Genomic DNA, 17315 nt, shown 5'->3' with positions numbered 1-17315 from the left:
ACAAATAAATATAAAAAATATAAAATACTTGGTCATTAACACATAATGAATATAAAAAATATTAAATACTTAGTCATTAATACATTATAAATCTAAAAAATAATGGACACTTAGTCATTAACAAATAATGAATTTGAAAAATATTAAATAACAAGTAATTACCATATGATGAATATAAAAATATTTAATACTTAGTCATTAGCACGCTATAAATATAAAAATATTAAATATTTGTCATTTACACATAATAAATATAAAAATATTAAATCCTTGCTCATAACCATATAATGAATCAAAAAAATATTAATACTTAGTCATTAACAAATAATAAATATTAAAAATATTACATACTTTGTCATTACCATAATGAATATAAAAATATTAAATATTTAGTCATTAACGCATAACAACTATATAAAATATTAGCCATTAACACATGAAAGATATAAAAAAATAAATTCTGATACTGCTAGTGGCGCTGTAAACGAAAATAACGTTTAAAATTACGGCAAACGAGTAGTTTCCAAGATACGAAGAAATGTTAGTTTTAAAAAATGGGGAATAACTTTTCTATAAAAATTTAACTTAAAATGAGCACCCACTTTATGGCAATCGTTTTTTTTAGGGCGCTTTCTTTTTAACAAATAAAAGCGAAGAAAAATGACTATGGTGACCTTTATGTTGGGGGTTGGGAGTCAACGTACAATGAACAAAGTTTAACGTAAAATGAGCACCCCTTTCAAAAAGTGTAAACAGAATTTTTGTCGGGGAGAGGAGGTCAACTGTAGGTGCTTATTTTATATTTAGTTGTGTTCATTCCTACATCAAAGAAGCACTTCGCCTTGTTTTAGGCAAAAATGTAATTTAAAAAAGAAATTTCTCTGTTGCCTATGTAAAAAAAAAAAGTGGCCATAAAGTAGGTGGTCGTTTTAGGTTAAATTGCCCCCCTCTTTTTTAACTAACATCTCTTTATATCTCGGAAACTACTAGTTTGCCGTAATTTTAAACGTTATTTTTGCTTTCAGCACCCCCAAAACCTATAAAAATGGTAATTTAAAAGTGGAGATCAGTATAATATATCGATATGTCAGGTGTATGAATGTGAAAAAAAAAAAACCCTCAGAATGTTGTCAGTTTTAAAATTGAGCTTACCAATTAATAATAGAACTATTGAATTGAAAAATGTAAAAGAAACTAACTAGGATGAAATGACAAGGGAGCAAGAGTTACATGTTTATAAATTTAACATAGATTTAACATAAGATGATGTTAATCAATGCAAGGAAGTACTTCCTGTTATATTATACTTAGCAGGTTATTGCTGTCGTGCAGTTTTCAAGAAACTGAAATACAATAGCTGCAAAAAGTTAATATCCGGGAGAGAGGCTGTTGAAGATTGTTCGTTATTCAATTAAACCAATTTATTGTTCGTTTTTCAGTTAAACTAATTTATCGTTTGTTTTTCAGTTTTGATTTTTAAAATATTGTTTTTTTTATTTAAACAATATTTATTGTTCATTTTTATTTATTTCTATTGAATAAACTTCACTTCCATACAAATCAAATCGTATTCCTTTACTTTTTAAACTTCTTAACAACTTTTCTCCCTTTCAATTCGTTTTTATTATTAATATTTTTATTATTAATATTGGATAAGTTTCAGTACAAAGTATCATGTTTATCTTTTTTAATCTAATTTTGAAGTTTTCTAACGCTTTCTGTAAAAAATGTCTGCTCATCATCGACAGTCTGTGTTCCACTTATCGCATATTGTTCCTTATTGATTTTCCGAAAAGTATACGGGGCAGCCTAATTCGTTGTTGTATTGAGTGAGTGTTGGTTGATGTAGTCCAAATGCTTTCTCGGTGTTTACAAAGTGTATCCGATATTGGGTGGATATACCTTTCCATTGTAATTATCCCGGTGAGTAATAGAATTTGAGCATTGAGTTAAGTATGCAATGGAGCTCGAAATTAATAGTGTAGGTAGCAAAATAGCAAAACGGTGCAATGGACGGCTTGCTTCTGGTGTGAGTCGCGGTAGAAAGATAGTTCGCTTTCTTGTTGATAGTGGGTGAGGGAAGCCTTTTAGATGAGGGAAAGAGGAGAGTGGGGTGAAGTAGAGAGGGTAAAGAGAGAGGGGGAGGGTTAAAGTTGGGCGAGCATACAGGTTCTTAATGGAATTTGTTTTCTGTGGGGGGGATTGTATTTTAGTATTCTTTGAAAGTGTTGACCTCTTGATTTTAAATTCAAGTGGGAAATGGATATTCTTGTGATTTTCTGGCCTTCAGATAATAAATAAACTTGGATTTATAAGATCAAAAAATCCAACCTTGATTGATCTTCAGGGCCATGGCACAGTTGATAGAGACGTTGAATCTCTACGGTTCCAGATGGACATTGTCTAAAGATAGCAGTTTCAATCCTATCCAAAAGCCGGCCAGAGGTTTACTTGGCCAAAAACGTGGTGAGACGACAACAACTACGGATGGCAGTGATTGCTGAGAATGCAGTTAGGAGATTCGAAGTTCCTATCCATTGCGGTTACCACCTGACGAAGGCTAGAGGAATAGTTGGTCGAAACGTCGTGAAAAACAACAACCAATAAAGATGAAAATAAAACTAATAAAGATGAGAATAATAGTCCGAAATAAAAATAAATTAATATATATAATGCTCATCTCAGAAATGAATTCCAATTAAGGAATAATATATATTGAACCTTCTTCTTCTTCTCTACACCCTCTCTCTCTCTCTCTCTCTCTCTCTCCTCTCTCTCTCTCAGGTTGATTCAGGTCATGTAGACAGGATCTGATGTTAGAAACTGGTAGGTATGTTGCGTTATACCAACATGACCATATATTGCGCTGTTGCTGGGTTTGTGTGTGTATATGTGTCATTGTTACTGATGTTTATAGTAGCTCTTCACTATCTGAACCCTAAACTATTGTATTGTTGCTCGTGATGTGTATATACTCGTTTTCATTTTACATTTATATGTGCGTGTGTGTGTGTCATACATGTATTTTTGACATACCTTATTCAACTATGTCATTGATCTTGTGGTCAACCTGGGTTTCATCTATTCTTTGAGGGGAAGCTGGAGCCTGTTGAACAAAATGGTTGAGGGGGGGGGAGACAACCACTCTGTTCCAAGTCCAAGTTCCAACTTCACTCTAATCCACTCTAATGTCCAGCTAACCTGATCACGTGACAACTATGTCCTTCCAGGTCAGCTGTTTTAGAGCTTCCTGTGAAACTTGTCCATTTTATAGCTAAATAATATTTTGACAACTTTTATCAAAACATCTTTATATCTCACCTCTTGTTTTCTCGCCAGTTAGATACATAGACAGATCGAGATGGATAGATAGCTAGATCGAAATAGATAAAAAGATAGATAACTAGACCAATAGATATATCGATAATACACACATATATAGATAGATTGACAGACAGATAAATAACAAATAATTTCTTGTTCCACCTAATACATAACAGCCAGATGTAGACGGAGTATTGGACGTCAACAAATACTGAAACTGGTGGTTGGACATCAGTGCGAACAGGAACGGACAGCTGGACGTCAGTGGGCACTGGAAATGGGTAGATGGATGTCAGGGCGTACTTGGCTAGCAGCGCTGGTGTTACATGAGTGAGCTGGAGTCGCTGAAAGCTGCAGGAATGAGCTGGAGTCGTTGAGGAGTTACAAGGAGCTGCAAGAGCGAGTTGGAGCCACTGGAGTTGCTGAAAGCTGTAGGAATGAGCTGGAGCCACAAGAATTTGCAGGAGTGAGCTGGAGGCTACTAGAGTTGTAGGAATGAGAGGAGTCCCAGGAGGCAGGCAGCAGTAGAAATTGGAGTATGTATCATATTCAAGTAATTTGTGAGTCGTCCTTAAAAGTATGATTTGAATCACTTTAGTAGTTTGGTAATTAGCACTAAAAAGGGCTGTTTGGGTACTGTTACTGCTGCCCTTGGTTCCTATGCTACTGAGCTTGCCGACTTGACATGTGCATCAAGTTGGAATTGGGAGTTACTTAGCTCTTAGGCCAAAACTCATGATTTGCTGTGAAGTCGCTGGTTTCATGTAAACGTTACTGCAATATGTGTACGTGTTCGGCGATATAATTTAATAAAAATAGGTAGTGAGTTTATATATATATATATATATATATATATATATATATATATATATATATATATATATATATATACCACCGTAGACTTTATTTAAAACAAGAAAGAATATATGTCTTATGCATTTGTAACCAAAAGCTATTGTCTGTAAAAAAAGATAAATGTGTACATGCGTGTTGCTGATCAAGTGTGAACTCAAATTAAATATTTTGTTTAAGGTTGTAATCGAGGTAATTTGTGATTGTAGAGTTTGTTTTTTCATGATTTGCAGTGTGCGGCTTTATCTCAATAAAGCTGGAATGTATGCAAAAGTTCATTTAAATACAGCATCGGTTTGAGCATGTCAAACATGTTTAAAGTGCGTGATGCACACGTCATGTCGCATGCTACTCAAGAGAAAATGAAGAAAAAAGGGAGAAAAAAAGGAAAAAAAAATCAAAAAGCCGATAATTGAATATTCTTTCTCTTTTAAAATTTGTGTCTGTGTGTTCGCTTTGCGCCAAGCTATTTGGTAAACTAGTTTTTAAACTGGTATATCTCTACAATGTGTTCAATTATAGGAATTGGCTTGTTAAACAAAGAAATGACTATGATTAATTCCATGCCGGATTTCTTACAGGCAAAAATGTATGGATTATTTATGAAAAAAATAAATAAATAAAAGTCAGTTGTTTTTGTGTAGTTTGCAAAAGAAAAATGGCGTTTGATGTATTTTTTTTCAAATCTGACAAAAATTAAAACAATTTTTAAAAAGTTTCAGATCTTAACGCAGGAATCTTTAAAAATATATGCCATTTGCTTTTGAGATATATGATTTTTTAATTATTGCTTCGGTTTTGTAAATATGTTTGTCTTCAAATCTTTTCTATTAAATTTTTTTTTTTTAGAGTTTAATACTAATTATCATTCACCAGCTAATTTGCTTTGGAGGAAGATTATGGGAGATAATGCCGAGCCAGGTAAATATTATTTTTGTGTGTCATATGAAAAAGAATTATGATAGTTTGTTGCCTTTTAAGATTTCAAATATACATATAAACATTTTCCAAATCTAAATGTGACATAATGAAAATCATATCTTACTTGGTTAGCATGTGTGCGTGCTTCTAAGAGTCGGTAATGTAAAAGGAAAGAAAGGCTAAAATGGCGACACCCAGTTAGTTTTATGGTTGACAATCACGTGAGCAATACAGACCATCGCCATTTATATGCAAATGAGACAGGTGAATAACAACGGAAGTGAAACGAATGGGGACGAGTTAGTCAGTTTCAGTATGTAAATTTGTGGGCAGTTTTTGAAGATTTGCAAAACTATACATTTTTGGAAAGGTTATTGCCTAAGGAATCAGAAAATCAATGTTTGCATTTGCCCAGATGTATATATGGCGGCCATATTGGAATTTATAAAATGGTAATCATAAAATGAACGTTTTGTAATGTTTCGGCCTCTAAATAAGCTGGAATACTGCTAAACCTACATTTTTAGTGTCAAGGAATCCAATGCTCCAAGTTATCATTTCATCTTTTGGTGCCTCTTATTGAAATACATAATCCACCATAGAGGCAAAAAATCAGAGTTGAGATGTCTTTTAACTATAAACTTTGGATGTTTGTGTAACTATCTTAAACATTATGACATGTTTGATTATAGTCTATGCATCATCATCATCATCATCATCATCATCATCATCATCATCATCATCATCATCACTTTTGTGCATCATAGCTTGGGAATCTTCATCGTTCTGGCACTGGCTGCTGCACTGAAACATGTCAATACAGGCTAAGTCCTGAGCCCTGCAGGAACATCTGCTAGAAGAACAGTCATTTGCACTGGACCATCTCAAGGATGGCCTGAGGGGCTGGGAGAACATTTGTGGTCGTTGGTTTCAGCATGCCATCCAATTGCTTGAAGTACCCATTTTGCAGGAGATTCAGCTGTGGAATTTGAAGAGTAATGGCTGCTTGTGCCCATGCGCTTGCTTGGACATGGACTCTCAAAATGTGCTGCTTCAGAGCTCCAAGTGTTGAAGGGAGCCTACCACTTTTTTGCCATATGCTTGCAGAACACATGCCATCGCAGTTTGGGTATTAATGTTGATGTTGATGTTGATGTTGATACGTTTGGGTGAGTAAGCTGTACATACGAAGAACTCCATTGTTGACAGCATTCCTTCTGTCACTTCTGCTTCATCCATAAACATCTGCAGAGCATTGACAACATCATCCGTGTTGTTGGCCCCAGTGAACGCATGGAAGGTGGGCAAAGCCTTTGCTCTTTCTTTACCTAGAGCTAGCCACAGAGGTTCAATTTGCACAACACTAAAGGCCATAGAAATCAACGTGTTTTTTAGCAATAGGTCGTAGTTTGCTGTGACTAGCACTAAAACGTCCGTATCTGGGGATAAAAATATCAACTGTGCATCAGGTGGGATTCTGCCGTGAAGTCAGCACAGCCTGGTGGATCAGCAGTGTATCTGCTTCCTTGTGATTATTTACTTTAACGACCAGGTCTTTGTATCCAGAAGCAGATGTGATGATGAGTTTGGATGATCCCCTGTTTACTCTAGAGTTTTGGCAGCAAAATAGTCAGTAAGATCAGCCTTCGTCGAGAGGAACCTGCTCATTGGGATTTGTTTGATGTTAGTGTTATCTCTGACTTGATACTGAATAGAAGCTTTTCCTTGTCTTCGTTTATTTCTGGTTGCACTCTTCAGAGAATCTGCCCTGTATGTGTCTAAAACGAGGATGATTTCATCATAATCTCGTGTTAGTTGCACCAGTCTGTCATTAAGATAGCCACTCAGATACTTGACTGTAACTACAGTCGTGGTTTTTTTGCTCAGTTTCTGCACAAGCACCATGCCATCCGCCAGTGCAATCTTCCAACTTGATTGATCAGTAGATGTGGGTACCATAAATCCTGTATCCGTTGCATCTTGGTGGGTAGAACTTCCGGCTTAAGATGACTGGTCCTCATGGGGCATGTCTTCTCTTGTCAGCTTCTCAAGTAGAACTTGTCGTAGCATGGCAGAATTGTTCCATCAAGAGCAAACAGTGCCTTTGCTGTCAAAGTGAATTCATGGTTTCCTATGGCCTCTTTCTGGTTGATGTCTCGGCTTAACCTGGCAAGTACCATCAACCTTGCAAAGAGGTCCTTGGTCTCTTTCAGATCCACAGTATTGTATCTGAGTTTCACTGTAATCTTCTTGTTCTCAGAAAGGAACATCTTGTTCTCTTTCTTCATAGAGGCTAACATCTCCATTGATTCGCTCTAACACATAATCCTTAGTGATCACATTGTACAGCTTGTCCCCTGTGGTTAGAAGCAAGAAAGACAAGTCTTACCGTGGGTGCTCAGCGAGTGAGTTCAGGCGAAGAAAAGGAAGAACAAGCATGGCAGCCAGCATTTTTATTTCGTCTGTTCTCGCGTAATCTCGTATGTGCGTGAAGATGGAAACTATAAAACGATGTTCATTTCTCGGTGCTGGGAGATTGTTCCCGATCAGGCAGGAGAGAAGGCAACGAGAGTAGAGATAGAGGACTGTAGCGATAATCTTTCTTGAACATTCCGTTTGTGTATTTGAGGTGAACCCCCCCCATTATACTTCATCCCCTTTAGTGGTAAAGGGATTCCCATGGTTGAGTATGGCTTCCTTGATCTTGTCCACTGTATCATGTACCTTCTCGACTGCACTTGGTCCAAGCTCATGATGCTCTGTGATTCTGTCAGCTTTCATGTAACTGACTCTTTTCACAGACTTGAAAGTTCTGGTGTGACCAGTAAAAAACTCTGTCTGGCATTGGCATTGTTGGAGATGCCTATAATGCCAGAGCTAGTTTTCATCAGCTTGTTCAGATGTTCACATTGTCTGTCCCAACAGACACAAAGGGAATGACACTTTTTGTGACTGATATATTGCCTACTCATAGTTCCTCCCATGTCTGAGGGTGATTGTCCTCAAGTCATGCATATCTACAATGTATCTTGGCCAGAGTCGCTTATATTTGTTGTGGTTTATGGCAAAGAACATGTTTCTCACTGCTTCTCCAGCTTGCAGATGGAGTTCCAGGTCAGCATTCTGAGTTGCTGCTACAAAGAACAGAATTGCTTCCACCCAATCTAGGTACCGCATCATGGCCTTGAGCATCACATTCTGGGATTTCTGTTCCTTCCATTTTTGGAATGCTGTGATGGCCTCAGCAGTGGTCAAGGCTTCCAGGAGGGTGCTGTTTGTTTGCTTCACGGATTCAGCCTTCATGTTTTCCCCTCAGAGTAAGCAGCTTCTACTCCTTCTGTTGCCGTTAGGCACACACATTTCAGTTGTGGGTTGTCTTTGAAGAACTCCCCCAGAGCCATTTCATGGTACTATGTATGAGTAAATATGGGCATGGAGAATTCGCTTGTAGTGTGAGCATTTCAGGATTTGTTTTGTCATGGCAGGACCATAGGCACCTGCTTCCACCCAGGCATCATCTATGCCAGAGTTCTTCATGGTGGTACCAAGCACTCTGAGGGCAGCCATGATGACATGCAGCCCACCAAGTCTGAGAACAACCATTTATTTCAAATCAGGCTTGGCATCTAGGAGCTGCACCACATTCTCATATAGAGCCATGTTAAAGGTAATGACCGTGGGGTGATCTTCCCCAACTGCCAACTTCCTCAGTTGATTTGCTTGTATGATGTGGAGAAAACAGAGAAGGCTTACCACAAAAACGTGCTTGTGTCTGTCTGTTATGTGGGCTGAAAAGGAAAAAAAAAAAGATTCAAGATGGTGACCGTGGTCTTTTAATGCCCACGGTCTCAAACAGCTCTTGAAAAATCGCGTCTCACATGTGATTTTGAGGTGCACCCAGGCACCATAAAAGCAGATTGCTGGGGGGAGTAAGCAGAAGCGTTCAGACCTGTGTAGAGTGAACATCGTTGTGCGACTCAGACTTTTCCGATTCATATGATCCCAGTCAACAGAGCTGGCCATACTGTTCAGTGGAGCGAGCGACCAAATATTAGGATGTGCCTTTCTGGCCGGACTCCCAGACAATGCCAGCCGACTGCTGCGAGCATTGTCAAGGTTCAGTGAGCTGGGGCTTGATGAGTTGCTGGCCAGAGCTCGGAATATTCTAAAAGACAATGCGGAGCCGATTTCAGCATCTGCAGAAGCACCCGCACCACCAACAGAAGACACAAAGTGTTATAAATGTGGCAGATCAAATCATTTTTCCAGAGACTGCCAAAGGATGTGAAAGACGCGCCTGACTGAGGGATATGAAGAGGCATGCATTGCAACAAGTTGGGCCATGTAGCAAGAAGTTGTTTAGGAAACAGGCAAGGGGAGTAAGCTATAGTGCCAGTCTTCTCCCCAGATCACCACTAAACAAGGTGCTACTGGCGGTGAGCATGTGCGTCGTAGACACTGGGTGCATGCAGACTTTCGTGTGCCAGGCATGCTATGATACATGGGATGAGATGAGGGTCCTGCGGTTGACATTTGGACGGGGCTCTCTAGCTTCTTGTGGAGTAAGCATCATCCATGTGAGTATCGACGATGGGCTCTCAATAGCCATGCGAGCCCTGGTTATAGATGATGAGATGCTTGGTTACGACCTGTTCCTAGGAATGGATGCTATCAAAGAATTGGATGGTGTCCAGATTGACGATGAGGGTAGGGCACGGTTCACTGAACCAGATATCGCTCTGTGCACAGCCATGGAACTCGAGCAGCTTGATTTTCATGCTGAATTTGACCAGCGCACAAAGTCCTGGATGGTATCCTGGAAATGGTGGAATGAGCAGCCGCCAGAGAAGTTGTACAATAGAGTGCCAGAATATAAGATTCCCCCGGAGCCAGTGCGGAATACGACAAGGAACTACAGACTTGGATCGATAACAGGTGGCTAGTTCCTCATCCCAAGAAAGAATTGGGTCTCTGAAAGTGCCTCATTCAGCAAAACAAGCAGAAGATGAAGCTGGTGCTCGACTATCGGGAACTGAACAAGATCATGGACCCTTTTACAGCTCGCACGGACGTATGTGCTAAGAAATTGAGAGAAGTGCAGCAAATGGGATCTAATGTATCTGTGTTAGATCTTCATAAGGGCTATCTTCAAGTGCGCTTGCACTAATCACTGTAGCCGTACGAAACCGTACTTATTATGGGGGTTGGACTTAATGTGGCGCCATCAATTATGCAGATGATTGTTGATGCCATCCTGGCTAAGAATGAGCGCGTACGGCAGGCAACATCAGCATATATTGATGATGTGTATGTGGATGAGAGAATTATGGCTGCGGCACGTGCGAAGGAGCATCTTCTACAACTTTGGCCTCCTCAGCAAGGAACTAGAAATGCTACAGGATGGTGCACAGGTGCTTGGTCTTGGAAAGAGAATGATGTTCTATGTTGGAAATGAGGGAACAAAGTCCTGGACATGCCTCACGTTGCTATGTGGTGAAGCATATTTTCTCTGTGGGTGGCTGGCTTTGTGTTACAGTGGTATTCATCAAGTGGAGAGCGTCCGATGTTACCGCTGGGTGGGATGATGAAGTTCATGATGCACCTCTTAACACAATGCTCAAGGAGGTCCTTACCAAGGTGCATGAGGAAGACCCAGCATGGAGTAGATGGTGCGCCAATGGCCAAGACTTCAGTGTGTGGGTTGACATGAGCTCTTTTGCCACTGGCATGTCGCTAGTCCATGATGGGGCTATGGTGGAGGATGCTTGCTGGCTACGACCAGAAAAGGACTCATAGCATATAAACCTGGCCGAGTTCGGTGCCATCATCAAGGGGATAAAATTAGCAATCTTGTGGAAATTGACTACTCTGCGACTGTTCATTGATTCTGCCTGCATTCACGAGTAGATTTCAGATACCCTTATTGGAAGGGCCAGGGTGCGAACCAAAGTCATGTGTGAGATCCTCGTCTGATGGTGGCTTGACACAATCGCGAGGTTAGTACAAGAATACACGCTGTCAATGGAGGTGTTCCTGGTCAAATCCAGCCTAAACAAAGAAGATTGTTTAACAAAGGTACCCTAAAGATGGCTTGATGCCACTAAAAAATCAATATGGTGGCCGCTGCGCTGGCAAGATACAACCGCCGCTTCCAAATGTGGCTCCCCAACAGAGATACTAACTGACAATGCCACCACATTCACCAGTGAGCAATTCAAAAAGTTTGCCAATGACTAGAGAGTACGCCTGCGGTTCCGATGTGCCCATGTACTAAGCGGAAATAGGGTCATTGAGTAGAACTAGAAGACTGTCAAGACCATCGCAGTCAGGATGGGTTGCATGGTTTCTGAAACAGTCTACCTGTACAATGTGACCCCGAAGGATGATATCTTATCCTCTACGGTGCTGGCCGATGCATTGTACAGGTATCACGTCAGGGTAAAAGGCATAGAGACCAACCTGTTGCCCAAACTGGAAACAACCTGAGATAGGCTGAAGAAAGAGGATGTCGTCTGGACTAAAAACCTGTGTGCCAAGTGTACAATGAGGTACCGAATCGGGCGCATCACAGGCAGTGTGATTCAATGGCATGCCCTGTCACGTTATAGACCTGTGGCTAGCAATGCAGTTACAACTACCCATGGATGACAGGAGCGAATCAGTGGAGATCAGTGAGGCATCACACTGGTTTGCACCAGCTTTATCTGAAAGTTACTCAGATATCAGTAGCCTCCCAATGGATGCATTTTTTTTTTTACCCACAGACGGAATACGCGAGCGCAAGCGAAGATAAGGTATGTGCTGTCCTCCCATTTCAAAGAAGCACCCGGCAGAGGCGACCGCCACCTGCATGCCATTGTTGTGATCATGAGTTCAGGGGGGAGTGCGAGGAAAATAGAGAAAGCTTACCACAAAAATGTACTCGTGTCTGTCTGTCGTGCGTGCTGAGAAGGAAAAACGAAAAGATCCAAGATGGCGACCCTGGTCTTTTAATGACCATGGACTCAAAAAGTTCTCGAAAAATCGCATCTCACATTTTTTGAGGTGCGCCCAGGCACCATAAAAGCAAGTTGCTGGGGGGAGTGAACAGAAGAGTTCAGACCAGTGTAGAGTGAACATCGTCAGACTTTTTCGAACTTGTTTACATTGGACTTGAAGGCAAGATATTGTAGTCGGTCAAGAATTAAGCAAGCAGAACAGTGTTCCATAGGTGGGCAGTTCTAAGAAAGAAGCATTCAGACCTGTGTAGAGTGAACATCGTCGTGCGACTCAGACTTTTATGATTCACATGATTACAGTCAGCAGAGTTGACCATTTATGTGCCACCTCTGGGAGTAGTGGCAAGGCTCCAATCTGTGTCAAGGGAAGGCTTTCAAACAACAGTGAATTGTATCTTGCCCAACCTGTAATCTTGCTGGAAGTTCCTACAATTTCTTAAAGTATCAGAGATAAATTAACAATATGAATTAGTGATATAAAAGCAATATTTTTTTTAGGAACAGCTGAGATATGAATTTATAAATGATAGATATATTTTATTACAAAGATATTGCAATAAAACAACCACACCAGGTCAGTTTGGACCCAGTTATGCATCTAAGGGTTAATGTTAAAAATTTTGTTTCTTTATAACTACTACCATTGACTTCATTGACACTGAAAGTGTAGGTTTAACAGTTAAAATTAGTGTTCCAGCTTATTCAGAGGCCGAGATATTACAAAACGTACATTTTACGGCTGCCATTTTGTAAATTCCAATATGGCCGCCATATACACATCTGGGCAATTGTAAACATTGGTTTTCTGATTCCTTAGACAATAACCTTTACAAAAATGTATATTTTTGCAAATCTTCAAAAACTTCCCAAGTTAAAATCAAGATATAAGGAACCTGACTAAGGTGAAAGAAAGTCTGCCAGTAGTAGTCGTAGTCGTGTGCAAGTCAACTTGAAAGAACATCAAGTTTTGGGGGTGGAAGTTTTGACAACAGTGTGGGAAGTTGGAAGTTTTGACAACAGTGTGTGGAGTTGGAAGTTTTGACAACAGTGTGTCAAATTTATCTAGGGCAGAGTTAGACACAAGATCGGTTTTTAATGTGGGGAAAATCCAGATCCTCAAAAAGGGGCACTTTGAATAGGAGCAATAATAAAAATTGTTACAGTGAAGAAGGATTTCTCCCCCCCCCAAGAAGTGTAGTATGAGAACGGATTAACCATAGGTTTGTCGCCTTTTTAGCTCTTGTGATGATAGATAAACCTTTCTTCACCTGATGTTTTCGAACTTCTTAGATGAATAGAAGAGAAAATGATTTTAAAAAATCCTCTGTAGCAGTTACAGAGAACTATTTTTTCTGGCGAATCAATGCCCCTGTAGTTCTTCGGCCACAGGCTGACCTATCAGCTAACAGGGCGCATCGATTCATCTGCTCCCTGAAAAGTCTTGATGAAACGTCAGTCAGTCAGAACCGGACCTTCAGCCAAGCCTCTTCTCTCGTCTCCTGTCTACTGGACATCCTGCTATAGCATTGACGGCCTCCACTGGAGACAACTGCTATTAGCTGGGGACGACACAGTACTGACTGACCGACAACGACCCCAAAAAGTACTTTCTGTTCCTTCTTCCTTTTTCGCAGTCCGACCTATCAGTTCCTGCTACCAATAAATCTTTCAAAATGTTATTGTTAAAAAAAGTTTGTTGTCCTTTGTGCTGTGTTCGTTAAATATATTTTATTATAAAGGTAAAACCATTACCTTTCGTAAACCTCTTTGATTTTTTACTATTACCGTTTTTGTTGTGCTTGACTCTTTTTTAGTTTGGCTGTATATTGAAATCTGGTTTAATGGAAGCAATAGATGCGAATGAGATCGCTTATGAAAAGCTTGAAAAATTTGTAAGTATTTTTAACACTTTCTGGAAAAATAATTTAACAACTTAAAAAAAAAAATTCTGTGATGAGGATTTATAATTTAATACTAAATTAACTTCTTTAACTGAAGCAATAAATTCGAATATGATCGTTTATGAAAATCATGAAAAAGTATTTTAAAAACTTTCTGAAACCAATCATTAACATCATGTTTTAGAATTGCTTGAGATGAGGATTGATAATTTAGATTATTTGTATTGTTCATGTTATTGTTTTATCTTGCATGTTATTTTCACAGTATTTCGGCTGATAAAACACTCGGGCTTCTTCATTAGTGTTTTGTTGAACTCAGAAATAGCACGTAACTTGTTCTTGTTTTCTCAACCATAAACAAGTTTTTGGTAATTCGTAATTTTATTTTCAATATCGTCTGCATTAAGAATTGGAACTTTAACCTCCAGAAAAATTTCACTTGGAACTGATAAACTTAGCACTTTATATCCGTTGCACCACGTGTCTTTGCAGACAATTTTAGCTTCTACACTCCTTTATAATATAGTTGTACAATTTCTGCCCTTTTCCCAAACTTTTTATATATCTTTTGTCATCCTAATATATTTCGTACTTTAAATCTGATTTCGTATAATTTCTTGATAAATGGTGACTCCTTTGTAAAAAAAAAAAAAAAAAACTTAGTCAAAATATCATTTATTAAACAGAATCAGATTAAATATACATAAACTTGGAAATAATGATGGAGTAAGCGTAAAGTGAGGGTGGGAGGGAAATGAGGATGGTGGGAGGTAAATACTTTGTTATTTATTTATGTTCTTTATCTATACCTATTTATACGTACGGTATTCAGTTTTAAATTTTTGTGATGAGGATTTATAATTTAATACTAAAATAACAACTTATTTAACCGAAGCAATAAATTCGAATATGATCGTTTATGAAAATCTTGAAAAGTTGTATTTTTAAAACTTTCTGAAACCATTAATTAACATCGTATTTTAGAATGGTTTGTTCTTGTTCTCTCATCTATGAACCATTAATTAACATCATGTTTGAGAATTGTTTGTGATGAGGATTGGCCATGTCCTCCACATTCTTCATCAGTGTTTTGTCGAACTCAAAAATAACATGTAACTTGTCCTTGTTCTCTCAACCATGAGCAAGTTTTTAGTAATTCGTAATTCCATTCTTAGTATCATCTACATGGACGATTGAAACTTCAACCTCCAAAAATTTTCACTTAGAACTAATTACACTTAGCACTTATATCCGTTGCGCCAAATATACTTATGAACAATTTTAGCTTAAATTTTAGAAGTCTATAAACTATTCTTAATTTAGATGTTGAGACTAAAAACTAATCACTATTTCATTAACTCTTTTTTTGCCACTGTCTAACTCTTTCTCCCTCTCTCTCTGTGTCTCTTTCTCTTTCTCTGTCTGTCTGTCTGTCTGTCTGTCTCTCTCTCTCTCTCTCTCTCTATATATATATATATATATACATATATATATATATATATATATATATATATATATATATATATATATATATATATATATATATATATAAATACATTCTTAACTCGGATATATGTGTCTATATTTTGATTTTCAGAATTTAATTTTAACAACTAAATTTATATACATATATATATATATATATATGTATATATATATATATATATATATATATAAATTTAGTTTATTAAAATTAAATTCTGAAAATCAAAATATAGACACATATATCCGAGTTAAGAATTTATTTATTTATATATATATATATGTATATATATATATATATATATATATATATATATATATATATATATATATATATATATATAGAGAGAGAGAGAGAGAGAGAGAGAGAGAGAGAGAGACAGATAGAGAGAGAGAGAGAGAGAGAGAGAGAGACAGATAGAGAGACAGAGAGAGAAAGAGAGAGAGAGAGAGAGAGGGAGAAAGATATATATATAAAAATTTAGTTGTTAAAATTAAATTCTGAAAATCAAAATATAGACACATATATTCGAGTTAAGAATTTATTGTTTGACAAAAGGAATATATAGAAGGGGTTATATTAATTTCCTTAATCCATGGATTTTCAATAATGGCTCATATCATCAGAGGAAATGAAATGCGGTTAGCAAAATGTTCCACTGTGAAAAGACACATATTTTGCTTTTCAGCACAAATATTGAAAATAGTTTTTTGGGTAGTGAATGATAGTTATATGAAAATAATTATTACAAGAGGGAATTTCATACAACCTGGGCAGTCCATTATCGGAAGGGGTATAATGTCCTCCGGGGTCTTATTTCCAAGTAGGCAGAATATTAGTCCAGGGGAGAAGGCAGTAATCCCATATAACAAAGATGTGTGGTTGCTCCTTATTGATATTCCGAAAGGTATATGAGGTGAGCATATTCGTTGGTGTGTTGAATGCGTTTTGGTATATGTAATCCAGATTCTTTTTTGGTGTTAGCACAGTATATCAGATATTAGATGGATATACCTATCCATTGCATATATTTCCATGGCTGATGGAATTATATATGCATGTCTATGGTGCAATGGACATGGAAAAATCAATGGTCTTGGTAGCAAAATATTCCAAGCAAAATATTCTGAGAAATGATTTTTAGAAGCGATGTGTTGGATAAATAGCTTCTAATATGAGATTGATACTTGGTGAACTATCGGTCAACTTTCTTGTTGAGAAGTATTACCTCTAGTAATATCTATCAGGATTTTTCATCGGATTTTAATCTGTGTATTATCTCGCTTATATATATATATATATATATATATATATATATATATATATATATATATATATATATATATATATATATATATTACTTGTTTATTGTTATATAAACATGTTTACATCCCGCTGCTACAAACAGCCATTTGTTTCAATCAAACAACAGATATCATCAGGCAGCGACTTGACTATTCAAATGTTTAATGAATAAGTCGGTGCCTGATGATATCTGTTGTTTGATTGAAACAAATGGCTGTTTGTAGCAGCGGGATGTAAACATGTTTATATAACAATAAACAAGTATTATCAGCTCTTTTTATTGAGCACTATCTAACAACCTCGTTGAATTCACTAGTCTATTACTTTTGAATAAAAAAAACCCCGAGTATGGGTAATACACTGTTTTGTTTTTAAATCCCCGAAACAGTGTTTCATGGTAAACAACCGATGATCCCGTGAAAAATAAAAAAAAAGTTGGTATTATAGTAAATTTGAGAGAGTTGATGCAGTGATTGCAGGTGATTAAATGACTTACTGACTAGATGTTTGGTTTTTTTTTTTAACGAATGA

At 37.6% G+C, this 17315-nt stretch overlaps 1 protein-coding gene across 3 annotated transcripts in view; it reads left to right on the top strand.

The window, feature by feature from the left end:
* The window catches only part of LOC145293681 (uncharacterized), a 74723-nt gene that overhangs the window by 39022 nt on the left and 18386 nt on the right, over positions 1-17315 (top strand). For all 3 annotated transcript variants that reach the window (XM_080140075.1, XM_080140077.1, XM_080140078.1), the window contains exons 6-7: positions 5026-5097; positions 13910-13987. In XM_080140075.1, the coding sequence (XP_079996201.1) occupies positions 5026-5097; positions 13910-13987 (150 nt within the window). The remainder of the gene's footprint in view (positions 1-5025; positions 5098-13909; positions 13988-17315) is intronic.

This window comes from Euprymna scolopes, chromosome 15 (genome assembly GCF_053919585.1).
Source record: "Euprymna scolopes isolate OS-2025 chromosome 15, ASM5391958v1, whole genome shotgun sequence".
Taxonomy (NCBI): domain Eukaryota; kingdom Metazoa; phylum Mollusca; class Cephalopoda; order Sepiida; family Sepiolidae; genus Euprymna; species Euprymna scolopes.
The sequence above is the reverse complement of the archived record's forward strand: the minus strand, read 5'-3'. Positions and strand labels throughout refer to the sequence as shown.